The sequence below is a fragment of the Callithrix jacchus genome, chromosome 22, assembly GCF_049354715.1.
Source record: "Callithrix jacchus isolate 240 chromosome 22, calJac240_pri, whole genome shotgun sequence".
NCBI lineage: Eukaryota > Metazoa > Chordata > Mammalia > Primates > Cebidae > Callithrix > Callithrix jacchus.
Window position 1 is genome coordinate 3,522,518 of NC_133523.1, and position 25,930 is coordinate 3,548,447.

The 25,930-nt window shown below is 59.5% G+C and overlaps 3 protein-coding genes across 6 annotated transcripts; 1 reads left to right on the forward strand and 2 right to left on the reverse strand.

Moving 5' to 3' along the window:
• Positions 1–277: 277 nt before the first annotated feature.
• APBA3 (amyloid beta precursor protein binding family A member 3) lies at positions 278–10,695 on the reverse strand. Of its 3 annotated transcripts, none has more exons than XM_008986992.5 (11): positions 10,558–10,695; positions 8,923–9,535; positions 8,795–8,834; positions 3,842–3,987; positions 3,671–3,757; positions 3,416–3,577; positions 2,488–2,667; positions 2,179–2,391; positions 815–934; positions 587–727; positions 278–500 (listed from the first exon to the last, which is right to left on the reverse strand). In XM_008986992.5, exons 2-11 carry the CDS (start codon positions 9,496–9,498, stop codon positions 429–431), a joined length of 1,737 nt encoding a protein of 578 aa, XP_008985240.3. In that variant the 5' UTR covers positions 9,499–9,535; positions 10,558–10,695; the 3' UTR covers positions 278–428. The 3 variants fall into 3 exon arrangements, with proteins under 3 accessions (XP_008985240.3, XP_035139739.2, XP_078217661.1); XM_035283848.3 differs by having other exon boundaries at positions 10,543–10,695; XM_078361535.1 differs by lacking the exon at positions 3,416–3,577 and having other exon boundaries at positions 10,543–10,695.
• Positions 10,696–11,525: 830 nt separating this feature from the next.
• On the forward strand, positions 11,526–17,265 carry MRPL54 (mitochondrial ribosomal protein L54). Its single transcript, XM_002761595.6, has 3 exons — positions 11,526–11,688; positions 14,006–14,171; positions 15,668–17,265. The coding sequence occupies exons 1-3, from the start codon at positions 11,571–11,573 to the stop codon at positions 15,798–15,800; spliced, it is 417 nt and encodes a 138-aa protein (XP_002761641.1). The 5' UTR covers positions 11,526–11,570; the 3' UTR covers positions 15,801–17,265.
• Positions 17,266–20,304: 3,039 nt separating this feature from the next.
• Positions 20,305–22,040, reverse strand: RAX2 (retina and anterior neural fold homeobox 2). 2 transcript variants are annotated; one of them, XM_035286306.3, is made up of 3 exons: positions 21,976–22,040; positions 21,342–21,566; positions 20,305–20,776 (listed from the first exon to the last, which is right to left on the reverse strand). In XM_035286306.3, exons 2-3 carry the CDS (start codon positions 21,555–21,557, stop codon positions 20,438–20,440), a joined length of 555 nt encoding a protein of 184 aa, XP_035142197.1. In that variant the 5' UTR covers positions 21,558–21,566; positions 21,976–22,040; the 3' UTR covers positions 20,305–20,437. The 2 variants fall into 2 exon arrangements, with proteins under 2 accessions (XP_035142197.1, XP_002761628.5); XM_002761582.7 differs by having other exon boundaries at positions 21,342–22,040.
• Positions 22,041–25,930: the final 3,890 nt, after the last annotated feature.

Genomic DNA, 25,930 nt, shown 5'->3' on the forward strand with positions numbered 1-25,930 from the left:
GCTCCCGGGAAGGACGAGGCGGGGGAGCGGGCGGCTCCCGGGAAGGACCAGGCGGGGGAGCGGGCGGCTCCCGGGAAGGACCAGGCAGGGGAGCGGGCGGCTCCCGGGAAGGACCAGGCGGGGGAGCGGGCGGCTCCCGGGAAGGAGGAGGCGGGGGAGCGGGCGGCTCCCGGGAAGGATGAGGCGGGGGAGCGGGCGGCTCCCGGGAAGGATGAGGCGGGGGAGCGGGCTGGCCCCGGACTCACTTTCCTCGGTCCCACAGAGCCTGATCCGAGGCTTTGCCGACTGGATGAGCTTTTACTGTTTTTGTATTAGAAAATCATACAGGACCAAGGAACCGCTGGGGTCCTGGCCAGCCAAGGCAGGCCCGGGATGGGACTCCAGGGCCATGGAGGCGAAGGCACGGTGGCAGGCGGGGGACGGGGCGGTCACAGGTACACGGGCTGCTCCTGGCCTGTAAGGAGGCGGTATGTGGCGGCGGGCATCGTCTTGATGTGCACCTGAGGAGTGGAGGCAGATGAGGGTTCAGGGCAGGCCTGGGGCTGCGGCGGGGGACGCTCCGGGCCACCGCCCACCACCTGCACACCTCGCCGTAGGCCTCAGTGAGCAACTGGATGATGCGGGCGTGTGGTGTGGCCACCACGCTCTGCCCGTTGATCTCAATGATGCGGTGGCCCACGCGGATGCCCCCACGCTCGGCGATGCCCCCACGGAGGAGGCTGCAGATCTGGGGGACGAAAGGGGGGGGTTGCTGCTCAGGGGCCGTGCCTGGGGCCGCCCCACCCCCCACCCAGGCCAGGGGCCAGGGCCTCACGATGCCGTCCTCCACGCAGAAGCCCAGCTGCTCGCGGGCGTGGGGCCGGTGGATGATGGCCGTGGTGACGGGCGGGCAGTGGACGATGCTGAGTGTCACTGACGTCTGCGACTTCGCCTCCTGCGGGACAGGGGCCGTTGGCGTTGCTGAGCTGCCGGACAGCTTGGCAGGCTGTAGCCCCCTCTGGACCTCAGTTTACCCTCTTGTAAACCAGTGACCTGGAGTCCAGGGGCTCAGTTCTGGCAGAGCCTCAGATGTGGTGAAGGACAGACTCGGGCCCAGTGGGCTCGGGTGGAAGCCGCCTGACCCAACCACGGCTTCCTTATGGCCGAAAGCCAAGCTGATGGCCGGGCTCTCCAGGCAGGTGGCAAACGTTCTATACGAGGCTGTGCAGACCGTGGCCTCATCCCTCTGACTGGGGCAAGTCCCTCCCTATCTCTGGGCCTCAGTTTCCCCATGTGAGCAACAAAGGTTAATCTTCAAAAACAGGCTGGGTGCGGTGGCTCACGCCTGTAATCCCAGCACTTTGGGAGGCCGAGGCGAGTGGATCACGAGGTCAAGAGATCGAGACCATCCTGACCAACATGGTGAAACCCCGTCTCTATTAAAAATACAAAAAATTAGCTGGGCTTGGTGATGCATGCCTGTGGTCCCAGCTACTCGAGAGGCTGAGGCAGGAGAATCACCTGAACCCGGGAGGCGGAGGTTGCAGTGAGCCGAGATCGCGCCATTGCACTCCAGCCTGGTGACAGACCGAGACTCAATCTCAAAAAAAAAAAAAGTCAAAACCATGGCCGGGCGCAGTGGCTCACGCCTGTAACACCAGGCCTATAGGAGGCCAAGGCAGGTGGATCACTTGAGGCCAGGAGTTCAAGACCAGCCTGGCCAACATAGTGAAACCCCATCTCTACAAAAAGTAAAACAATTAGCCGGACGTGGTGGTGCACACCTGAGGTCCCAGCTACTCGGGAGGCTGAGGCAGGAGAACTGCTTGAGCCCGGGAGGTCAACGGTGCCATCAGCCACAGCTGTACCGCGGCACTCCAGCCTGGGCAACAGGGTGAGACCCTGTCTCAAACAAATGACCCCCTAGACATCAGCTGTCTCTTGGCTGAGAGAAAGCCGCCCGGCCCTGGAGCTGGGCCTCCCGCATTTCCATCCTGGCTCTGGTACCACAGAGGGGCCCTGGACAAGCAGCCTCCCTCCTCCAGGCTCAGTTTCCCCGAGGGCACACCAGTGGGACTTCTCAAGTTTGACTTTCTCCCTCCCAGCTGGGCTGGAGAGACCTGGAGAGGGAAGAGACCTCTCTGGGACTCAGCTCCCCTTCCTGGGAGTATGGGGGCCCTGCCACCCCAGGAAACTCACGCGGACGGCGGCCTGGCACGCGGCCAGGGGCAGCCCCACCAGGCTGGTCCCATTGATGGCAGTCAGGCGGTCCCCAATGCTGAGGGCCCCTGAGCGCTCGGCGGGGCCCCCGTGCAGCAGGTTGGCGATGACAGCTGTGGGCAGCAGGGAGCCCCAGCCCGACTCCACCAGGGCCACACCCAGGCCCTCCCCTCGCCGCTTCTCGAGGCACACCTGAGACACAGAGGGGACGTGGAGGCTGCTGGGTGGGGCCTGGTGCAGGCGCAGGTGGGCAAGGGCCGGGTGGGGGCTGCCTGGCGCCTCACTTACCTCCCGGCAGTTGTCGCTGTTGGAGAAGTGGTCCAAGTCCCCGTTGTGGAGGTGGCCGGGGCCGGTGGTGCCTGGGCTTGGGTGCGTGCCCACCTGGCTGGGGTCAATGCCGCTTTCCTGCAGGAACTGGCTGTAGGCAGCAGCGAAGGCCTGGCCAATGGCCTGGGCGATGAGCTGGGCCTGCGGGGAGGGGCGGCGTGTCCCTGGGGTGTCCCACCCCCCTCCTCCAGGTTCCCAAAGTCCCCAGGGTCCTCAGAGCTCAGCCCTCCTGTCCCCACCTGGGGTGAGAGTCCCAGGACTCAGCCTCCTGCCCCGGGGCTTTGGGGGAGCTGGAGAGATGGCCGGATCGTGGGGTGTCTACAGGGAGAAGGGGGCCAGCCCTGGGCTGGGGAACAATGAGGAGAGCAGCTCCCTGTACATGGCCTGTGGGAAAAGCTACCAGAGAGCCAGCCAGGGGGCCTGGGGCCTGATGGGTCCCATCAGGGGTCCCACAGGGACAACCCAGGAGCGGGCAAGGTTTCAGGGAGTCGACTGAGTCTCGCAGGCTTATGGGAGGCTGGGCGAGGTGGCTCACGCCTGTAATCCCAACGGTCTGGGAGGCCGAGGTGGATCGCTCAAGCCCGGGAGTTTGAGACCCTATGTTTACCTGGGCAACAGATTAAGCCAGAGCCTGTCTCCACAAAAGATACAAAAATTAGCCAGGCACGGCGACATCCCTGCGGTCCCAGCTACCAGGGAGGCTGAGGTGGATCACGTGAGCCTGGGGGGTGGAGCCCACAGGTGCACCTCGGCCTGGTGACAGAGGGAGACCCTGACCCAAAAACAGAACGGAAAAATAAGCTTATGAGTGGGATAAGTGCCAGGCGCAGCAGGGGGCACCGGGGCAGTCAGGAGGGCTTCAGGAGGCGGCCGCGCCCCGGCTGCTCACGTCCTCCGTGTGGAACACGTGGCACAGCATCCTGTGGAGGCGGCGGCCGTGGTCCTGGGGTGCTGGCCCCCGCGCCCGCCGCCGCCGCGCCATCAGCACCAGCACGCAGCCGATGTCGGCGGTGTAGGAGATGGTATGCAGGGCGTGGTCCATCATGGCCTCCTGCAGGCGGGAGAAGCAGCCTGCGTGGGCTGGGGGCCGTGCCAGGCCCAGTCACCCCACCCTCGTCCGTGGAGTCAGGTCCCTGCCCCGCACCTGGGAGTCCGCCGTCAAGACCTTGATCCTCTTGGTGGAGACGAAGAGGTCCACCTCCGTCATGGGCTGGGTCTCCCCGTCGGGGGCCTGTGGGTGTGGTATGGGAGGTGGAGGCCCCCGCAGACCGTGCCCGCAGCCCATCACCCGCCCGCCCCCGGCCCCTCTTCTCACCTTGACGCGCTCCATGGCCTCCCGGGCCTGGGCCATGCGCGTGCTGGTGGGCGGGTTCCGCTCGGACACCAGCTGGGTGGAGCCCAGGTACCTGGCCCCAAATATGACACCATCCAGAAGGTCCTCATGGTCACAGGGACCGGGCACTGAGGGCGACAGCGGAGAAGGTCGGCCCTCGGGAGCCCACTCCCACGGGCTCTGCCCCGGGGCTGCGCTCTCCGAGATGGTCAGGAGGCAGAGTTCCAGCTGGTGGCTTGGCACTCTCTGGCCAGGAAGCACCGCCCACTGTTCTACTGCCATCCAAGCAGCTTGGCCCGCACAGGCTAGAACCTTCTGTCCACCCCTCAAGGACTCACAGAGCGGAAAGCCAGTGAGTCCAGACGATGGCTGGATTCAAAGCCAGATGTAGCCCCCACAGGTACCTTCACCCCAGGTTCCCAGAATTCCAGGGTCAGGCCAGAACCAGACCGTCCCACTCTATTTATTTATTTATTTTTTGAGACAGGGTCTCGCTCTGTCAGTCAGGCTGGAGTGCAGGGGCGCGATCTCGGCTCACTGCAACCTCCGCCTCCCGGGTTCAAGTGATTCTGCTGCCTCAACCCTCATGAGTAGCTGGGATTGTAAGTGCCTGCCACCGCGCCCGGCTAATTTTTGTATTTTTAGTAGAGACGTGGTTTCGCCATGCTGGCCAGGCTGGTCTCGAACTCCTGGCCTCAAGCGATCCGCCCGCCTCGGCCTCCCACAGTGCTGGGATGACAGGCGTGAGCGCCCGCACCCGGCCCCACTCCTATTTCTAAACCTGACAACATTCTAGAATGATAGTCGCCCCCTGCTTCTTGGTGCTGGAATTCCCTCCATCAGTCTAGAACCCCCCAACTCTGCCCACTGCTCTAGAACTGTCTCCAGCCAGCCGGGGACAGCAGGCAGTTCTGCTCCTGGGTTGAACTGCCCGGGATAGAAAGAGAACTGGGGCATGCTGAACATTCCCATAGAGCCCACAACCCCGGCTGGGTTCTGACTCTTGACTCCTGAACTCTGCAGGTCTCATCGCAATTCTGTCAGAAGTTCTAGACATGAATTCTCCCTCCAGAATCAGACTTCTCTGCTCCACGGTTCCGCAACAGCTTCATCACCATAGCTCTCCCTGTGGTTCCAGAATCTCCCTCAGCAGTTCACACCTTTGGCTACACCGGGGATTCTAAGAATACTCCCAGCCCAGCCCAGAATACATAAAGCTTTACTCCTGGCCGGGCGCGGGGGGCTCATACGTGGAATCCCAGCACTCTAGGAGGCTGAGGTGGGCGGATCACTTGAGGCCAGGAGTTCAAGACCAGCCTGGCAAACAGGGTGAAACCCCGTCTCTACTAAAAATACAAAGATTAGCCGGGCGTGGTGGCGCGCACCTGTAATCCCAGCTACTCGGGAGGCTGAGGCAGGAGAATCGCTTGAACCCAGGAGGTGGAGATTGCCGAGATCACGCCACTGCACTCCAGCCTGGGTGAGAGAGCGAGATTCAGTCTCCAAAAACAAAAAGGAAAAATAAAAAGCTTCACTCCCATGGTCTAGAATTCCCTGAGATACCTACAGCCAGACAGCTCTGCCAGTAGCCCTAGTGTGTTCTAACGAGTAACTACCGCATTTTGGTTTCGGAGCACAGGCGTAGGACCCAGTTCAGGACACCCCTAAGTGAATTTTCACCACAGCCAGTCCTGCCCACTGTCCTTCAGGAGCTAAGCATTCTGGAACAAGAGCTTCACTCTGGGGTTCCAGAGATGTGCCACTCACTGTGGAAATCACCAGGCACATGTAGCCATCACAGACTTAAAATGTGGCTCATCTGAATAGAGGTGTAAATAGCACACACTAGGGCCGGGCGCGGTGGCTCATGGCTGTAATCCCAGCACTTTGGGAGGCCAAGGCGGGTGGATCATGAGGTCAAGAGATCGAGACCACCGTGGCCAACATGGTGAAACCCTGTCTCTACTAAAAATGCAAAAAAAATTAGCCAGACGTGGTGGTGGGCGCCTGTAGTCCCAGCTACTCGGGAGGCTGAGGCAGGAGAGTCGCTTGAACCCAGGAGGTGGAGGTTGCAGTGAGCCGAGATGGCGCCACTGCACTCCAGCCTGGCAACAGAGCGGGACTCTGTCAGAAAGAAAAGAAAAGAAACGAAAGAAAGAAAATACACACTAAATACTGAAAATTTAGTTGGAAAAAAATAATTTAAGGCAGGGCGTGGTGGCTCATGAGGTCTGGAGTTTGAGACCAGCCTGGCCAACATGGTAAAACCGCATCTCTACTAAAAATACAAAAATTAGCTGGGCGTGGTGGTGGGCACCTGTAGTCCCAGCTACTCTGGAGACTGAGGCAGGAGAATCGCTTGAACCCGGGAGCTGGAGGTTGTGGTGAGCCGAGACTGCAGCACTGCACTCCAGCCCGGGCCACAGAGCCAGACTACGTTTCAATGAAAAAAAAAAAAAAGTTATTTCATCTGTTTTTAAATTTTTTTTTTTTTTGGGAGACGGAGTCTCACACTGTCACCCAGGCTGTAGTGAGTGGCACGATCTCAGCTTACCACAGTCTCCACCTCCCGGATTCAAGCAATTCTCCTGCCTCAGCCTCCCAAGTAGCTGGGACTACACGCGCGCACCACCACGCCCAGCTAATTTTTTTGTATTTTTAATAGAGACGGGGTTTCACCATGTTGGCCAAGATGATCTCAATCTTCTGACCTTGTGATCCCCCCGCCTCGGCCTCCCAAAGTGCTGGGATTACAGGCGTGAGCCACCGCGCCCAACCTGTTTTTAAATTTTTTAATGTAGATAACTACAAAATTTTAAATCACATACGGCTCGCGTTCTATTTCTATTATAGTTCCATCCAGAACTTTCTGATTACACTGTAATGGGACAGCTCTGCCCGCGAACTCCAGAGCCCTGCACAACTATGTCCTCCATGGTTCCAGAATTCTCTAGTCTCAGTGGAACCAGATGGTTCTGTTCACCAATTCTGGGCATTCTCATCAGGCTGGATTCCTCTAACCTAGAAACACAGACAAAACGCCAAGCCCCGGAACTCCCCAGGTATCACAGGTCTGCTCATGATTCTAGAACCTTCTTAGAGCTACAGCTTCACACCAGTCCTCTCTACAACCACGGAACTGATTTTTTTTTTTTTTTTGAGACACGGTCTCACTATGTCACCCAGGCTGGAGCGCAGTGGCATTATCCTGGCTCACTGCGGCCTCAAGTGATCCTCCCGCCTCAGCCTCCCAAGTAGCTGGAATTACAGACCCCTGCCACACACCTGGCTCATTTTGGGGGGGGTTATTTTTGTAGAGACAGCCTTTTGCTGTGTTGCCCAGGCTGGTCTCCAACTCTCACTTTCCAAAGAATAGAGATCACAGGGATGAGCCACCCTGCCTACATCCTTAGGAAAGTCTAGAACATTCCAGAGGGCCAGAAATTGTTCTTCCCATGATTTCAGGGTAGGGATTGGCAAACATTTTCTATAAAAGGCCAAAGAGTAAATATTTTCAGCCTTGGAGGTGACAAGGTCTCTGCTGCCGCTGCTCGGCTCTGCCATTCTAACGGCAGGGCAGCCATGGGCCACACATGAATGGCCAAGCATGATTTGTACCGATAAAACTTTATTTATGCATACTGACATTTCAATTGCATTTTGTTTTTTTTTTGAGACAGAGCCTCAGTCTGTCACCCAGGCTGGAGTGCAGTGGCGTGATCTCAGCTCACCGCACTCTCAACCTCCTGAGCTCAAGAGATTCTCCCGCCTCAGCCTCCTGAGTAGCTGGGTCTACAGGCATGCACTGCCATGTCTGGCTAACTTTAAACATTTTTTGTAGAGATGGGATCTTGCTACATTGCCCAGGCTGGTCTCCTACTCCTGGGCTCAAGCAGTCTTCCCACCTCAGCCTCCCCAAGGGCTGGGATTACAGGTATGAGCCACCATATCCATCCTAGGATATCATTTTCACATGTCAAGTAGTATTCTTCTTTCAATTAAAAAAAGAAATCCATGAAGATGTCCAGACAGGGTACCTGTAATCCCAGCACTCTCGGAGGCCGAGGCGGGCGGACCACGAGGTCAGGAGATGAAGACCATCCGGCTAACATGGTGAAACCCTGTCTCTACTACAAATGCAAAAAAAAAAAAAAATTAGCTGGACGGGGTGGTACACGCCTATAGTCCCGGCTACTCGGTACTCGGGAGGCTGAGGCAGGGGAGTCACTTAACCTAGCAGTGGAGGTTGCAGTGAGCAGAGATCACACCTCCACACTCCAGCCGGGCGGTAAAGTGAGTCTCCATCTCAAAAAAAAAAAAAAGGAAAAAGAAAAAGAAAGCCAAGGCCATCCAGCATGGAGGTTCACGCCTGTAATCCCAGCACTTTGGGAGGCCCCGGCAGGCAGATTGCTTGAGCTCAGGAGTTGGAAATCAGCTTGGGCAACACAGTGAAACCCCGTCTCTACCCAGATATACAAAATAAAATTAGCTGGGCGTGGTGGCACGCACATGTAGTCTCAACTATTCAGGAAACTGAGGTGGGAGGATGGCTGGAACCTGGAGACGGAGGCTGCAGTGAGCTGAGATCCAGCCACTGCATTCCAGCCTGGGTGAGGGAAATCATCAAAAAAAAAAGCAGAAACCATCTTTAGCTGGAAACCTACGAGAGCAGGCACCGAGCTGGATCTGGCTCTCGATTATCATTTGCCGAGCCCGGCTCTGGAACGAGTGTAACCGGTGGCCAAAGCTGCCCCACCGTCCCCTCCTCACTCTACCCCGTTGTCAAGGCTGGCTCTCCTCCCCCTGGCTGGCCAGCATCTGCTTGAAACCCCCCTAGAGCCTTTTGAGAACCTCATCCTCACTGGCAAACTTTTAATTGACTCTGGCTGTCTAGAAACCCTAGGTGCCTGAGGCCAGGGTGGGCAGGACACTCACCCTCCTGGGGGGCAGGGTAGGAAGCCAGGGTCTCGGGGCTCTGGAAGAAGACAGAGGAGGGGCAGGACTGAGTCCCGCTGCTTGGCTCCAGGCAGTCCAGGACACTTGGAGGGTGGGGCAGGCACTACCTGGGCACCAGCAGGTGGCTCTTCAGGTGCAACTAGAGGCACCGTCTCCAGCCAGGATTCCGGGGAACTGCTTGAGCTCCTGCTGCCCCCCTGCTCAGCAGTGGCCCCCTCCGCCCATTCTGGGGGATCAGGATCCTCCTCTGGGTCCTCAGGGGGCTGCAACAGTTGGGGGGCAGGCTGCAGAGGCTCCTCAGGACCAGGCAGGGAAGGCGGGCATTCCTCAAAGTGCAAGAGGCCCAGCAGGTCATCCCGGCCCGCCTCCGCAGACAGGAGTCCATGGGCATCGGCGATCTCCCGGGGGGCCAGGCCGTGGCCTGTGGCAATGTGTAGGGGGCAGGGGGCTCCGTCTGGGGACGGGCCTACCAGATCGCCCGGCAGAGCCTCAAACTGCTGCACCAGCTCCTGAACGCTTGACGCATCAAGTTCCATCTGACTCAGGCTGCTGGGGCCTCCTGGCACCGCATCCCACTGGCTGTTGGGACTGAGGTCCTCCGAGGGCACAAGAATGTCCCTGGCCTCCTCCAAGTCCACGGCTGGAGGCCCCAAAGGGGATCGGGAGATGGTGGGGAAGTTCATGCCTGGACTCCAGGCTTAGGCCACCATCTTCAGGCAGCTGAAAGAGAAAGGGTCAGCGCTGAAGTTTTGCCCAGGTACAGTGGCTCCTGCCTGTAATCCCAGCATTTTGGGAGGCCAAGGAGGGCAGACTGAACCCACGAGTTTGTGATCAGCCTGGGAAACATAGCAAGACCCTATCACTACAAATATTACAAAAATTAGCTGGGGGTAGTGGTGCATGCCTGAAGTCCCAGCTACTTGGGAGGCTGAGGTGGGAGAATCACGAGGTCAGGAGTTTGAGACCAGCCTGGCCAACATGGTGAAACCCTATCTCTACTAAAAAGACAAAAATTAGCCAGGTGTGTTGGTGCACACCTGTAATCCCAGCTACTCTCGGAGGCCGAGGTAGGAGAATCACTTAAACCCAGGAGGCAGAGGTTGTAGTGAGCCGAGATTGAACCACTGCACTCCAGCCTGGGCAACAGAACAAGACTCCGTCTCAAAAAATCCCCCCAAAACAAAAAACTTGAGGTTTCCTGGGTGCCTATCCGTTGCTAGGCCCTAGCTGGGTACTATTCATACAGGACACATAATCTAATCCTCGCCAACGCTTGCAAGGAAGTTCGGATTCCCATTTTACAGACAAGAAACTGAGGCACAGAATGGGGAGGTGTGAGGCAGTGGCTTCCCTCACCCCGGACCTCTCCCAACGAATGGAGTCTGTTCACTCCAGCCCTGATTCTTGCAAGTCCTCCTCCCCTGCAGACGTGGAACCCAGGCTGGAGACCCAGACCTCACACCCTGACTCTACAGACTCGTCAGAGGCAGGTCCCCAAGACCCCGGTCCCATGACCTCAACCCCCAATACCCCCATCCAGAACTTTAGACCCAGGACACTGGACTTAATACCAGAGACCCAAGACGCCATAAAATGGACCCCAGTCTCCAAACTTCCAACGCTACTCCAGACTCGGACCCCCGACTTCAGGACCCAGCCCCGATCCCATATTCCGGTCCGACCTCAGACCCCCGACCTCTGACGCCGACTCAGACCCCGCTCCGCACCTCGAGGACACTCACTTCCCAAACCGGGGCCGCCTCAACCCCGTGCGGCCTCCAGGACCCCGCGCCCCCGGGACTGCCCCGGCATAGCCCGGGCCGCGCCCCCAGAAGCAACAGCTCTGGGACTCCTCTACCCGCGTAGCGCCCCGACCCACTGAGCATGCGCTGCCTCGCGAGGCCTGGTGGGAAAAGTAGTTCTCCCAGTCAGCCTCGCCACGCGGGGGCGCTGGGACTACAGCAGGTGTCGGAGCCCGGGGTTCGAATCCCAGGCTTCCCTGCCCGCGGACAGCCCGGCCTGGCCCCAGGACCCGTTTCTTCTGCAAAATAGCGTTAATAATCCCTGCTTGGCTACTGAGGCTGTGTTCATTACTCCAAAGGAGGGCAGATGGAGAGAAGTGGGGTTGGGAAGTATTAAAGTGTGAGCGGTGGTTTCCTTGGGACCTTGAGGCACCGGAAGCGGCGTGGGGACTCTGAAGACGGACTTCCGGTTTGGCTCACAGTTGGGCGACAGATTCATGCACCCTGGACTTGGGCTCGGCCTGAGACCTTTACCTCCTGGAGCCTCTGTTTCCTCACTGGTATTAGCTGGGGATAAAATAGTACCTACCTCCTAATTGTGAGGATTAAATTAGATCAAGCGGGTCAAGGATTTAGCAGTAGGGCTGGAAAAGAATATACATTTGCAATATATAATAATGTTAAAAATGTTCTAAAAATTAATAATGATTAGACTCCAGACCTACTGCTGGAGTAAAGGGCCTTACTCATTGGCTGGAATCAGGAACATATAAAGTGTGATATTTTTAGTAAATGTTACGTAATTGAAGGACAAGAAGCCAATGAAATATACGTTGAACGTCTTCTACAGCAACTGGTTATGTGTACAAAAGTCTAAAGAAACCCCCGTAGAGTATGAAAGCTTGGGAGACTACGTTTCCCAGACACCTCCACGGGGCCTACAACTCCCAAGCACCCTTTGGGCCACTGACATCTCCCGGAAACCTGCACGTGCAAGCTGCCTGCAATACGTCATGGCGACCAGACACCTTTTCGGGGCTACCCGGACGTGGGCCGGTTGGGGTGCCCGGGAGTTCCTAGAGCCGGCCGCTCCTGGAAGACTCCTGGTCCGGGATTATGCCAAGAAACCGGGTGAGCGGGTTTAAGAGCTAGAGTCGGCGAGTACACCGAGGAATTGGCAGTGCGCAGGCGCTGGTTGGAGAGGTGGTGCTAGACTTAATGCGCACGCGCAGGGCGAGAGAGCGACGGCTGTCAGGCTACAAGCGCAGGCGCAGTGTGAGGGACCCAGCGCCGCTTTGAGCGCGGGCGTCTCTCAGAGACCTTAGCCATTGTACTCAATGCGCAGGCGCCAGTGTGGGGCGAATCGGCCTGGGAGGAGGATGTCGGTTACGTAGACCCCCCCCACGCGTTTCACTGCGCAGGCGCGGGTTGGAAGGGCTTTGCAGGGAGGCTGGGGAGGTCATGAATTTGGGTTCCAGTCCTGTGTCTCTGTCTTTCTCCAAATCGCTGGGTGACCTTGGTCAAGCCGTTACCAAAAATTCAAGGAAACCGTGGAGCCCATTTCAGTCTTAGCCACTTCAGCAAGAACAAAACCAGGTTATTAAGTTTCAGCTGGATACAGCCTTGCCTGATTTCCTCTGTTGAAGGGGAGAAATTGGCGAATGTTCAGCCTTAAACACAGCCGCATAGCAGCCAGTGGAGACTTTCTCAGTGACATAAACAGAAGCAACTAAAATATAACTTAAAGGGAACGACTTGGTCACTCGGGCATCAGTGTTTAATGCTGTGTCCAAATGTGATTTTGAGGCCAGGGAGGGGGGTTCACACCTTTATTTCCAGCACTTTGGGAGGCCGAGGAGGGACGATCGGTCACTTGAACCCAGGAGTTTGAGACCAGCCTGGGCAACATAGCAGCACCCTGTTTGTATAAAAAATAAATTGGGTGTGGTGGCGCACACCTGTGGTCCCAGCTATTTGGGAGGCTGAGACAGGAGGATTGCTTGAGCCTGGGAGTTTGAGGCTGCAGTGTGCCATGATCGCGCTCCTGCATTCCAGCCTGGGTGACAGAGCGAGACTCTGTCTTTGCTTTTTATTTTTAAATTTTATTTATTTATTTATTTATTTATTTATTTTTAGACGGAGTTTCGCTGTTGTTACCCAGGCTGGAGTGCAATGGCGCGATCTCGGCTCACCGCAACCTCCGCCTCCTGGGTTCAGGCAATTCTCCTGCCTCAGCCTCCCGAGTAGCTGGGACTACAGGCACGCGCCACCATGCCCAGCTAATTTTTGTATTTTTAGTAGATACGGGGTTTCACCATGTTGACCAGGATGGTCTCGATCTCTTGGCCTTGTGATCCACCCACCTCGACCTCCCAAAGTGCTGGGATTATAGGCTTGAGCCACCGCGCCCGGCCTAATTTTTATTTTTTTGAGACAGTTTTGCTCTGTCGCCAGGTGCCAGGCTGGAGTGCAGTGGCGCTTTCTCAGCTCACTGCAAGCTCTGCCTCTGGGTTCAAGCAGTTCTTCTGCCTCAGCCTCCCAAGTAGCTGGGACTACAGACACGTGTCACCATGCCCTGCTAATTTCTGTATTTTAGTAGAGATGGGGTTTCACCATGTTGGCCAGGATGGTCTCAATCTTTTGACCTCGGCCTCCCAGAGTGCTGGGATTACAGGTGTGAGCCACTGCACCTAGCTATTTTTAAATTTTTAAAGATTTTTTTCCAAAATTTTTTTGAGACAATCTTGCTGTGTCACCCAGGCTGGAGTGCAGTGATGCCCACCGCAGCCTCTGCCTCCTGTGTTCAAACAGTTCTCCTGCCTCAGCCTCCCAAGTAGCTGGGATCACAGGCATGCACCACCGTGCCCAGCTATTTTTTTATTTTTTATTTTTATTTTTTGTATTTTTAGTAGAGATGAGATTTCACCATGTTGACCAGGCTGGTCTCGAACTCCCGACCTCAGGTGATCCGCCCACCTTGGCATCCCAGAGTGCTGGGATTACAGGCGTCAACCACTGTGCCTGGCTGAGATCCTCTTGTCTTCAAAAAAAGTTTTGAGCCAGCACAGTTGCTCACGCCTCAGCACTTTGGGAGGCTGAGGCAGGCTGATCACCTGAGGTTGGGAGCACGAGACCAGCCTAACCAACATGGTGAATCTCCGTCCCTACTAAAAATACAAAATTAGCCACGTGTGGTGGCGCATGCCTATACTCCCAGCTACTCAGGAGGCTGAGGCAGGAGAATAGCTTGAACCTGGGAGGCGGAGGTTGCAGTGAGCCAAGATCACGCCATTGCCCTCCAGTCTGGGCAACAAGACTGAAACTCTGTCAAAAAAAAAAAAAAAAGTTTTGAGTGTAGCAGAGTCCAGCCCGTGGCTGAGGCCACCTGAGACACGGACAGGGAGCTCTGGGAGGGCGGTTGAAATGACTCTCCCTCTCCTCCCCACAGCTGTGAAGATGGGCAAATCGGGAAAGGGTGCAGTGGCCAGCGATGCCCTCAAGGACCCCGAGGTGTGCACAGATCCCGTCCAGCTCACCACGTATGCCATGGGCGTCAACATCTACAAGGAAGGGCAGGATGTACCCCTGAAACCGAATGCTGAGTACCCTGGATGGTGAGCGGGCCAGGCTGTCATCCCACACCGACTCTTCCTTCCTCTGCCCCAGGAAGGAGGACCCCTTCCTGGAGAGGCGGATTCCCACTGCAGCCAGGAGCCTGATAGTGACACCTGCCCATCCTGGCTTCCGGGCTCTGCGCCTGTGTGGTCCCATCTTTAACAGGGGGTGATGGGACCCATCCCTCCATCCGAGGGCTCTGAGGGATTCATGAGATTAGAACACTTGTCAAGTAGCTAAAACAATGCTCATTTTGGCTGGTGCGGTGGCTCGAGCCTGTAATCACAGCACTTCGGGAGGCTGAGGCAGGCAGATCACCTGAGGTCAAGAGTTTGAGGCCAGCCTGATCAACATGGTGAAACCCCATCTCTACTAAAAATACAGAATTAGCTGAACGTGGTGGCGCGTGCCTGTAATCCCAGCTACGTGGGAGGCTGATGCAGGAGAATTGCTTGAACCGGGGAGGCGGAGGCTGTGGTGAGCTGAGATTGCGCCATTGCACTCCAGCCTGGGTGACAAGAATGAAACTCCATCTCTAAATAAATAAATGCTCTTTTTTCTTTAGCAAATACTTAAAAAAAATTTTTTTTTTTTGAAACGGAGTCTCGCTCTGTCACCACCATGCGCCACCATGCCTGGCTGATTTGTGTGTTTAGTAGAGACGGGGTTTCACCACGTTGGTCAGGCTGGTCTCGAACTCCTGACCTCAGGTGGTCCACCCGCCTCGGCCTCCCAAAGTGCTGGGATTACAAGTGTGAGCCACCGCGCCCAGCCTGCAAATACTTACTGAGCACGGACTCCATATCAGACCCTGTTCTAGGCTCCAGGAACATGGAAGGACTGGAAATAGGCCCAATTCTACACCCGGCGGAGCCTGCTGGGGAGGTGGACAGGAAGCAGGAAATCAGGCAGCCTCAGTGGTGACACTCCCGGGAACGGGGAAGGAGGATGAGTGACAGAGCGGGGACATTTGGCTGCTCTAGTCTGAGGTCTGGGGGAGGAGACACAGAAGCCAAGCCTATGAGTGGGTGGAAGGGGCTTTCCAGGCAGAGGGCCCAGCCCGTGCAAAGGCCCTGGGGCAGAACCGCACCGGGGGTGCTAGAGGAACAGCCGGGAGGCCTGTGTGGCTGGAGCACAGCGAGGAGCAGGAGAGAGGGCGGAGGCGAGGGCAGGGCCTGTGGGCTTCGGAGCGTTCTGCTCTGGCCGCAAGCTGATCTGAAGGCTGGGGAGGGTCAGGAAGGCTGAGCATGTGCGGGCAGCTGGCATAGTGTGGGCAGCGCTGGAGGCGGGACGGGGCTTGGCGCTGATACCGTTGGGATGGGGCTGGCTCCGTTGCAGCAAGGCCAGGGACCACCCAGCCCAGGGTCGGGGAGGGACCAGCCTGACATGCAGCCGAGCCGTGGGACTGGGACCCAGCCCTGTCTGAGGTACCCAGGACGCCAGGGAGCCCCGGGGGTCGCCGTGTAGCTCTGACTCCTGCCCGCGCCCCTGTCAGGCTGTTCGAGATGAACGTGGGCCCCCCGAAGAAACTGGAGGAGCTGGACCCCGAGAGCCGGGAGTACTGGCGGCTGCTGCGCAAACAGAACATCTGGCGCCACAACCGGCTGAGCAAGAACAAGAAATTCTAGCGCGGTGCGCCCCGACCTCAGCCCCGACCCCCAACCCCCGACCCCAGACCCCGGACCCCAGACCCTGGATCCCTGATGCCGGCCTCAACCCCAGATCCCCAACCCCTGACCCCGGATCCCCGACCCTGGACCCCCAACCCCGGACCCCAGACCCTGGATCCCTGATGCTGGCCTCAACCCCTGACCCCGGACCCCCGATGCTGGCCTCAACCCCAGACCCCGGACCCCCGATGCTGGCCTCAACCCCAGACCCCGGACCCCCGATGCTGGCCTCAACCCCAGACCCCGGACCCCCGATGCTGGCCTCAACCCCAGACCCCGGACCCCCCGATGCTGGCCTCAACCCCAGATCCCAGACCCTGGACCCCGGACCCCGGACCCCCGATGCTGGCCTCAACCCCAGATCCCCAACCCCTGACCCCGGACCCCCGATGCTGGCCTCAACCCCTGACCCCGGACCCCCGATGCTGGCCTCAACCCCAGATCCCAGACCCTGGACCCCGGACCCCGGACCCCCGATGCTGGCCTCAACCCCAGATCCCCAACCCCTGACCCCAGACCCCGGACCCTCGATGCTGGCCTCAACCCCAGATCCCCGACCCCAGACCCCAGACCCCGGATCCCCGATGCTGGCCTCAACCCCAGATCCCCAACCCCTGACCCCGGACCCCCGATGCTGGCCTCAACCCCTGACCCCGGACCCCCGATGCTGGCCTCAACCCCAGACCCCGGACCCCCGATGCTGGCCTCAACCCCAGATCCCAGACCCTGGACCCCGGACCCCGGACCCCCGATGCTGGCCTCAACCCCAGATCCCCAACCCCTGACCCCAGACCCCAGACCCCCGATGCTGGCCTCAACCCCAGATCCCCAACCCCAGACCCCGGATCCCCGATGCTGGCCTCAACCCCAGATCCCCAACCCCTGACCCCGGACCCCCGATGCTGGCCTCAACCCCTGACCCCGGACCCCCGATGCTGGCCTCAACCCCAGACCCCGGACCCCCGATGCTGGCCTCAACCCCAGATCCCAGACCCTGGACCCCAGACCCCCGATGCTGGCCTCAACCCCAGATCCCAGACCCTGGACCCCGGACCCCCGATGCTGGCCTCAACCCCAGATCCCCGACCCTGGACCCCGGACCCCCGATGCTGGCCTCAACCCCAGACCCCGGACCCCAGATCCCCGATGCTGGCCTCAACCCCAGATCTCCGACCCCGGGCCCCGGACCCCGGATCCCCAATGCTGGCCTCAACCCCAGATCCCCGACCCCTGACCCCCGACCCCGGACCCCAACCCCGGATCCCCGACCGCAGCACCCTGACCTCGGCCCCGAGGACCTGCCATTTTCCCAGAGAACGTGGACTTTTGTGAGACAAAAGGCGGCTCCCCAGCCTGGTTTCCCTGTGACGCCACAGCAGGGCTGGACCAGGGCCATGGAGGGCAATAAAGACCTCTCTGGGTACGCCCTGGTCCCCCTCGGCTATTGTCTGACGTCAGCCCCGAGGGAGGTGGGCCCCTCAGACCCCAGGCATCCCGGCCTCCACCCCGCCAGTGGCCGGCCGTCTGCAGGTCCCCTGTACCTCCAGCCCTTGGCTTCTCTCCCCAACTCCTGGAATTCCTGACACCACCCACGAAGCCCCAGCTCTGAATCTCACGTTGGAGGTGGTGGGGGTCCTAGCCAAGCCTCTCAGTTGCAAGGGACTCAAACCTAACCAAAGCCACCAGTCAGAAAGGAGACTGTGAGCTTCAAGAACGGAGATGTTGGCCGGGCGCGGTGGCTCACGCCTGTCATTCCAGCACTTTGGGAGGCCGAGGCAGGCGAATCATGAGGTCAAGAGATCAAGACCAGCCTGACCAACATGGTGAAACCCCGTCTCAACTAAAAAAAACTACCGATATTCACTGGGTGTGGTGTTGCGTGCCTGTGGTCCCAGCTACTCTGGAGGCTGAGGCAGGAGAATCGCTTGAACTGGGGAGGTGGAGGCTGCAGTGAGCCGAGATGGCGCTGCTGCACTCCAGCCCGGGCGACAAAGCACGCCTCAGTCAAAAAATAAAGAAAGGAGATGTCCCGGGGAAGGGGTATGGCTTCAGGTGTGGCTGGATCCAGGTGCTTCCATATTCAGACATGTGGCTCTCTTTATCTCAGGGTCCTTGGATCCCCTGGGGATGGCATTCATGGGCAGGGCAGCCGCAGGGCTCCTGGCCAACGTCCCCCACCAGCGCAGCAAGTAGGATCAGAGGGAAGGGACCACCCCTTCTTCCTGCCACAGTCACAGCGTGACCATCCCCGGAGGCCAGGAGCCTGGGCCTTCCTTCCCCACCCCAAGCCCTCCTGTCCACTCCACTGGAGCCCAGGTCTCAACCCCCGCCCCCAGTCCACCGTCTGGAGTCTGCCTTCGGCACCTTCACCCTGCCCCCACCCTGACCCTGACCCACAGCCAGGACTCCCTGCAGTCCCCGCTTCTGCCCTGCCCGGCTGAGATGAGGGACCAATGGGACGGGATCCCGAGGCCTGGAGCCCACCAATTGGAGGAGGCGAGGCGGGGTGCAGGGGACGCCTCCTTAGGGAGTGATAGGGCCTCTTGGTGGGGGTGGATCTCGTCATGGACCCCTATCCTGAAAGACCCCAAGGGTCACGCCCTCTGCCCCACCCATTCCTAGGTGGGTGCCCTGGGGGCTTTGGGCTGGGCTCACCCACCCTCCTGCTTCCACTGTCCAAGGCTAATTCCGCCCTCCCAGGGAAACCCTGGCTTCATCCTCTTAGGGGACTGGAGCGGATTACCGCGCACCTGCTGTCCCGCCCTCCCTGGACAGGTGGGGTGTGAGCACGCCTTGGGTTGCACCCCCCAAAGTCGGTGCCAGCCCTGTTCCCACCCTCCTGTGCTTCCCCAAGGTTCTCTGGGTAAAATTCAAAAGTGGTAACAGCCACCGGCCCTGCCTGGCCTCCTCTGTCACTTCCTTCCTTCACCTCCTCACTCTGCTCCAGCCACACAGGCCTCCCCTCCGTTCCTCCAATGCACCAGGCATGGTCCTGCCCCAGGGCCTTGCACAGCTCCCTTTCCCCCAGACCAGCTCCCTCCCACCCCCCGCCTCCACGCCAGCCTCCCCTCCTCCAGAACTCCCTGGTAAAACCGCAGCCCCGCCACACTCCCCGTCTGCCCTTCCTGTTTCTTTTTGTCCCCATCACTGATCACTGAAGTCTACGTTTTAGGTTTGCTTTTTTATTTATTGGTTTTGAGTCAGGGTCTGGCTGGGTGTCCCGGGCTGGAGTGCAGTGGCGTGATCACAGCTCACGGCAGCCTCGACCTTCGGGGCTCAAGCCATCCTCCTGCCTCAGCTTCTGGGGCAGCTGGGATGACAGGTGTGCTCCACCCCACCCGGCAAATTTTAGAAAGTGTCGTGGAGACAGGGTCTTGCTGTGTCACCCAGGCTGGTCTCCAGCTCCTGGGCTCAAGCGATCCTCCCGCCTCGGCCTCCCGAAGCGCTGTGATTACAGGCGTGAGCCACCGCCCCTGGCCTGGTTTAGCTTTTAAAGAACACATTTTTCACGTGCTGACTGCCATGTCCCGAGTGACCGGTGCACAGTGACACTGGGTGGTGGCTGGGCGTTGGGCCTCAGGACTGGTGTGAGGTGCCTCCTGGAGATGAGGTGCCCCAGTGACCTGGGAGCGATCTGGGAGCCTGGGCTGGAGGCAGGGAGGGTGGCCGCCGCAGCTCCTACCCCGGCCTGGGGGGCGGCCCTGGCCCAGGCTGTCCCATCCTGTGGCTCCAGCCTCTCCTGCTGCCCTACGACCGGGTTGGAGAGAGCAGATGCTGGCCGTGCTACTGCAGGACATGCACGGGGCCTGCGGTGGGCAGGGCCGTGAGGAGCAGGGGCTGACAATGACGACACTGCCTCAGCCTCGCCCGCCTCTGCACCAGGGTCCCAGCAGTCCCTGGCCCAGGACCCACCCTCCCTCCAGAACCTGCCGCTGTGCCTTGGACGGTGGGGACAGGGGTGGGTCTGAAAGGCAGCTCCACCCACTCCTGGCCATGCAAGCTCGGGCTTCCTGCCTGAGCCCCGCTTTCCCTCTCCGTAGAATGGGCTGACGGCTGTGGCCGAGGTCTAGGACGGACTGGAGTGGGGGCACACGGTGAATGGAGGCCAGGCTCGCCTGAGCTGCTATTGATCATCTCCTGGGGTCAGGGAGCCCTGGAGAGCGGGTATCTCTGCCGACAGGGATCGGGGGCAGGCAGAGAGACTTAGACTCATGTCACAGAGTCATCGGCCCAGTCACCCACAGCCTCGCAGCCCGGGAATCTCAGACACGCCTATGCCCACTTGACAGACGGGGAGACTGAGGCCTGAGGAGGGGAGGAGGACCCTGCCCCGGGCCTGGGAATGCTCAGAACACCTCCTGCCTGACACTCAGAGCCCGTCCACTGCCAGCAGGATGGGTGGTGATGGGGTGGGGGATGGGGGGTGGGGGCCGGGGACCCAGCAGGACGCCTCTCTGGTCCCGCTCCCCAGCAATGGCCTGGTCTGACCGTGTTTGCTCCGTGACCTCGGCCTAGCCCAAGGCGTGGTGGCTGTCACCAGGGCACGTCCCCGGCTCTCGGGTGGGGCCGAGGAGGGGGCCTGGGAGGGCGCAGGCTCAGGCTGGTGGCCAGGCCCTGTCCAGAGCCTGCGCGTGATCCTTCACCAGCAGCCGCAGAGACGCCTCCTCCAGGGCGAAGCCGTCTGCGAAGGGGGGACCAAAGGCATGGGGCGAGAAGGACGCTTGCAGCCCCGGGCCCGGGCCCAGGAGGCGGGGCAGGCCTGGCACAGCCGGCGGTCCGGGGCCCAGCCAGGGCTCCAGGGGCAGGGGCACGGCCGGGGGGCGGGCGAACGGCAGCGCTGGGGCCTCGGGGAGTCTCGGGGCTGCCACGGCACCTGAGCCCGACTCCAGCCGCTCCTGGCGCCGCCACTTGGCCCGGCGGTTCTGGAACCACACCTGGAGGGTGCCGGAGGGTGCTGTGAGCCCAGTCCCTCCCCTGGAGCCTCTCTGCACACCCCAGCCTGGGGGTTCTGCCTCCCGTCTGACCCGACTCCCACCTGCTCTTTCACTGTTCCACCCAAGACGACGAGCCTGAAAAGGATCCAGCCCCTCCCAACCGTTGCCTAAGCCCAGGCTCCCCTCGGACTCCTCACTCCCCTCCCTGGTCTCCCGTGGCCGTCAGCAAGAAGCCTGAGCTGCCCAACTTGGCCTTCAAGGCCTTCGAAAGCGCCGTTACCCGAACCATTCTCTGCCTCCCCCTTCACCCACCTCACACTCAGCTCAAGGGAAACGCCTCCAACTTATCCCCTCCACATCTTTGCACACACTGTTTGGGATACCTAGAAAAATGCCGTTTCCTTCCCAACTGGCACACTCCTACTCAAACGTCAAAACCTCAGCTCCCACAGCCCCTACTCCAGAAAGCCTTCCCAGCCTCTCTTCTGCTCATGCATGGGGAGGGTCAGGATCTCACTTCGCCTCCCTCCCTAGGTGGTGGGAGATGTTGGGGGGGTGCCCTCACCTGTACCCGCACCTCAGGCAGGTGCACCTTGGCCGCCAGCTCTTCACGGCTGTACACATCCGGGTAGTGGGAGGCCTCGAATGCCCGCTCCAGCTGGTGCAGCTGGTAGGTAGTGAAGGTCGTGCGGTTTCTCCGGTGCTTCTTCTTGGGGGCCTCCTCGCCCGGCCCCAGACCCCCACCCTCGGCCACCGGCCCCTCGCCTGGGCTCAGGAACATGGCTCCCACCTGGAGGGATGGCAGCGGAACAGATGGTGGGGAGGCGGCTGGGGGCAGGGACAGGGCAGGGGAGCCCCAGGCTTGCCTAACGGCTCCAGGGAAATCCGCTCCCTCCACTGGGGCTGGCATGGGCTCCACATCCCCGGCTGGGATCCTGGGCTTGGGGGTCTCCCACGGGGCCTCTGTCTGCTCTTCCTTCCCTCTGCATGTGTCACCGTCCCTGTTTTCTCTTCCCCTCTCTGTGACTGTCATGGCGTGTGTGTGTGTGTGTGTGTCTGTGTGTGTGTGTGATGGGGGGGTCGAGGATGCCTCACCCAGGAGGGCAGGATCTCTCCCTCATCCTAAGCCCTCCACCCTGGGGGGATCTGTGCCCCCACCACCTCCCATCCAGGCCCACCGCTGCCTGTCCCACACTCACCGCCCACAGCAGCCCCTCCGTCGATCTCCACGGGGCACCTGCCCCGGCGGCCGGGCGCCGCGTCTGCCGTGACCTGGCCCTGCCAGCCCCCAGCCAGGTCGGGGTTGGGGGAGGGGTGAGGATTAGCTCCAGGTGCTTAATTGACGCGGCCCCTCCTGCTCCGACTCAGGCTGTTCTGAGCCACGAGGGAGGGCAGGTGGGCGGAGGGCTGGGGCTCTGAGGGGGTGGCTGGGTCGGCCAGGCTCCACTGCCCCTCGCCATAGGATGCCAAGGGCCTCTCCCTCTCTGGGCCTCAGTTTCCCCGGCTGTAAAACTGCCACAATAGGACCTGCCCTGGGGGGTATTTCACTTTTTCAGAGCATTGCACAGGGATTGGCATACAGGGAGCACTTAGTGAATGCCCACTGTTCATATTATCAGCCAGAAGCAGTAAAAGGGGGCTTAGGACTCACAGATGTCAGAGGGGGTTGGGGAAGCTGAGTTCCCAGAGGTGAAGGCACTGCAGTTGGCTCCTCGGGACACAAGGGGCGGGGGCCCTTTTAGCTGGGTCTTGAGGTATGAATAGAAGTTCACCATTCACAGCTGGGCTTGGAGCCTCACGCCTGTTATCCCAGCATTTTGGGAGGCTGAGGCGGGTGGATCACCTGAGGTTGAGAGTTTGAGACCAGCCTCGCCAACATGGCAAAACCCTCTCTACTAAAAATACAAAAATTATCCAGGTGTGGTGGCGGGCACCTGTAATCCCAGCTACTTGGGAGGCTGAGGCAGGAGAATCGCTTGGACCTGGGGGAGGCGGAGGTTGCAGTGAGCCGAGATTGCACCACTGCACTACAGCCTGGGCAAAAGAGTAAACTCCATCTAAAAAACAAAGTTCACTATTTATGCCAATAAACATTTATTGAGCACTTACTGTGTACCAGGTACTGCTCACAGCAGTAGTGACCAAAACAGACAGACATCACAGAGCAGTTTCTAGCGGGGCAGACAGACAACCGTGTTAAAATGCAGAGCGTGTCCAGCGTCCACGAGCCTAGAGAGAAAACCCACAGGGGGAGGGGAGTGTGGGGCAAGATGGGTTGCTATTTAATTTAGGTTTTTTTGTTGAGATGGAGTCTCGCTCTGTCCCCCAGGCTGGAGTGCAGTGGCGAGATCTCAGCTGACTGCAACCTCCGCCTTCCAGGTTCCAGCTATTCTCCTGCCTCACCTTCCTGAGTAGCTGGGATTTCAGGTGCGCGCCACCGCACCTGGCTAATTTTTGTATTTTTAGTAGAGATAGGATTTCACCATATTGGCCAGGCTGGTCTTGAACTGCTGACCTCGTGATTCACCCGCCTTGGCCTCCCAAGGTGCTGGGATTACAGGTGTGAGCCACTGCACCCAGCCTATTTTTGTGTTTTTGAGACTGGATCTCCATCTGTCGCCCAGGCTGGAGTGCAGTGGTGCAGTCTCGGCTCACTGCAACCTCCGCCTCCTGGGTTCAAGCGACTCTCATGCCTCAAACTCCCCAGTAGCTGGGATTACAGGCACGCGCCACCACACCCAGCTAATTTTTATATTTTTACTGGAGACGGGTTTCACCGTGTTGCCCAGGCTGGTCTTGAACTCCCAACCTCAGGTGCTCTGCCTGCCTTGGCCTCCCGAAATGCTGGGATTCCAGGTGTGAGCCACCACAGCTGGCCAGGAAGGTGCTATGTTAAGGAAGATGGTGAGAATGGAAGACGGGGCACAAAGCCGCAGGTTCTGGACACGTTGGGTGTGAAGTTTGCGGTGCTGGGGAGCCATGGGAGGCTTCGGAGCCGGGATACAGTGGCGTCTTATACAAACCTCAGTGAAGAGCAGCTGAGAAACCAGGGCCGGGGCGGTGGGGAGGACAGAAGGGGGTGGGGAGTGATTCCAGAGGAAGGAAGTTTGAGGGGCAGGGTGTGGGCCTGGGGGGGCAAGGGCAATGCCCAGGCCAGTTCTGGGCTGGGAGGTGGGACTGTTTCAGAGGCGGAGGCCTCAGGTGGAGCCGGCTCCTCCGGGAAGCCCCAAGACCAGGATTCCCCAAGTCCATGGAGCCAGGAGGCTGGAGCTCAGGCAGGGGAGGGCCCTAGACACAGAGAGGAGGGGGCCCTCCAGGGACAGCGGGAAGCAGAGGTGAGGGGAGGCCTGATTTAGTGACACAGAGGACAGCGGGGAGGTGATTGTGGTGGAGTGAGGGGAACCCCGGGCCTGTGGATGGCCCCAGTGAAGTAGAGAGATCCGTCCGGAACGTTGGCCTGGTGGCTTTGAAGAAAGAGAGACACACACATAAAGAAAGAGACGGCCGAGCGCGGTGGCTCAATCCTGTAATCCCAGCACTTTGGGAGGCCGAGGTGGGTGGATCACGAGGTCAAGAGATCGAGACCATCCTGGTCAACATGGTGAAACCCCGTCTCTACTAAAAGTACAAAAAATTAGCTGGGCATGGTGGCGCGTGCCTGGAATCCCAGCTACTAGGGAGGCTGAGGCGGGAGAATTGCCTGAACCCAGGAGGCGGAGGTTGCGGTGAGCCGAGATCGCGCCATTGCACTGCAGCCTGGGTAACGAGCAAAACTCTGTCTCAAAAATAAAAAATAAAAAAAAAATAAAGAAAGAGACAGAGAAAGACATCACACACACACGCTCACACACTCACACTCGAGAAATCAGGTGCCCAGGCCCCAGAGGAGTCTGGGTCAGACCCCAGGGAGCAGGTGGCTTTGGCCCAGGACCGGCTGTGGCTGCCCCATCCCTGGAGCCAAGTTCAGGTGGGCAGGTGGGGAGGGACACGGGTTCAGGCCCGGGCCACAGGGGCAGCTGCACCTTGTGAGGCTCCCAGTGCCTCCCCCGGCCTCAGTTTCCCATCAGCATGGTGGGCCCACCAGGCTGTGTGTCCAGGGCGGAGCCAGGCCTGTGGCCGCTGCAGGGACAGGGCTGGGGGGAGGGGAGACGTAATTCCTCCGATGGCTTCATTATGAGCTGCTTCAGGTCTCAGGCCGCAATTAAGTAATTGGCCAGGTGGGTTACGAGGCCACAGGAAGGATTCGGCGTGAGGTGCAGGGGGCTTTGGGTGACTTAGCTGGACAAGCAGAAGCCGCAGACGCTGTGTCAGCTTAGAGAGCCGGATTAGGAGCGTGGGCCGGGTGGGCAGGGCCACGGGGACAGGTGGTTCCCTGCTTCGGATTAGCCAGGGGCCAGGCCACTCCGGGCCCTTCCAGACTCCACCCTTCAATTTTCCCCCAGAAAGAACCACTAACCTGCTTCAGGTGCTGCTGGGGGAAGTGAGGCTGGAGGGTGCACAGGGCTTTAAGGGGCCATACAGGAGGTCGGTGTGACCTTGGGACATTTCTGTCTCAGCTCGGGCTCTGCTTGGGTAAGATGGGAGGGTAGCCTGGGAGTCCTGGGGTGGGGGCTATGCCCAGCCTGGCCAGACCCCTCTCTGTGTGTCCTCAAAGGCTGGCTCCATGGGAAACTCAGCTGAGAGCCCAGCAATAATGGAGTGCCAGCTGTATGCCTGCCTTCCAGATGCCACTGTTCACCGCTGTGGGTGCTCGGGGCCCTCACGCCCCTCTGGGAAAAGGTGCCTGTTGTCTGGAGGAGGCTGCTGAGGCTCAGAGAGGGAAAAGCCCTTGTCTGCCCGGGACTTTTCTGGTCTTAGCACTGGGACCAGCCCTCAGCCCTGAGCAAACCAGGACCCGCATCACACAGCTAGCGGGTGAGGCAGGACTGAACCCGTGCATGCAAACTCGAAACCTCGGCCCACTGTGCCAGGGTGGACAGGAGGGCCAGTGTGTCCCCGTGAGTCTGTCCCCCAGCGTCACTGGCTCAGCCAGCTAGGTCCCTGGACATTTGGCCTGCCTTTGTTTAAGGGCAGTGTCATCTAAGAGCTGTCACTGCAGAAGCCGTGATGAGGCTCAGGGCCCAGAGGGCCAGCACATGGTCAGCCTGAGACAGA

What these genes read in the sequence shown, in the direction of transcription:
- APBA3 (XM_008986992.5), bottom strand. Translation starts at nt 9,498, where the DNA reads ATGAACTTCCCCACCATCTCCCGATCCCCTTTGGGGCCTCCAGCCGTG. An exon ending in TCTTGACGGCGGACTCCCAG is followed by an intron (nt 3,578 to 3,670) that starts GTGCGGGGCAGG and finishes TCCCGCCTGCAG; the next exon opens with GAGGCCATGATGGACCACGC. An exon ending in TCTGCGTGGAGGACGGCATC is followed by an intron (nt 728 to 814) that starts GTGAGGCCCTGG and finishes TTCGTCCCCCAG; the next exon opens with ATCTGCAGCCTCCTCCGTGG.
- MRPL54 (XM_002761595.6), top strand. Translation starts at nt 11,571, where the DNA reads ATGGCGACCAGACACCTTTTCGGGGCTACCCGGACGTGGGCCGGTTGG. An exon ending in GGATTATGCCAAGAAACCGG is followed by an intron (nt 11,689 to 14,005) that starts GTGAGCGGGTTT and finishes TCCTCCCCACAG; the next exon opens with CTGTGAAGATGGGCAAATCG. An exon ending in AATGCTGAGTACCCTGGATG is followed by an intron (nt 14,172 to 15,667) that starts GTGAGCGGGCCA and finishes CGCCCCTGTCAG; the next exon opens with GCTGTTCGAGATGAACGTGG.
- RAX2 (XM_002761582.7), bottom strand. Translation starts at nt 21,809, where the DNA reads ATGACAGTCACAGAGAGGGGAAGAGAAAACAGGGACGGTGACACATGC. An exon ending in TGCCTGAGGTGCGGGTACAG is followed by an intron (nt 20,777 to 21,341) that starts GTGAGGGCACCC and finishes GGCACCCTCCAG; the next exon opens with GTGTGGTTCCAGAACCGCCG.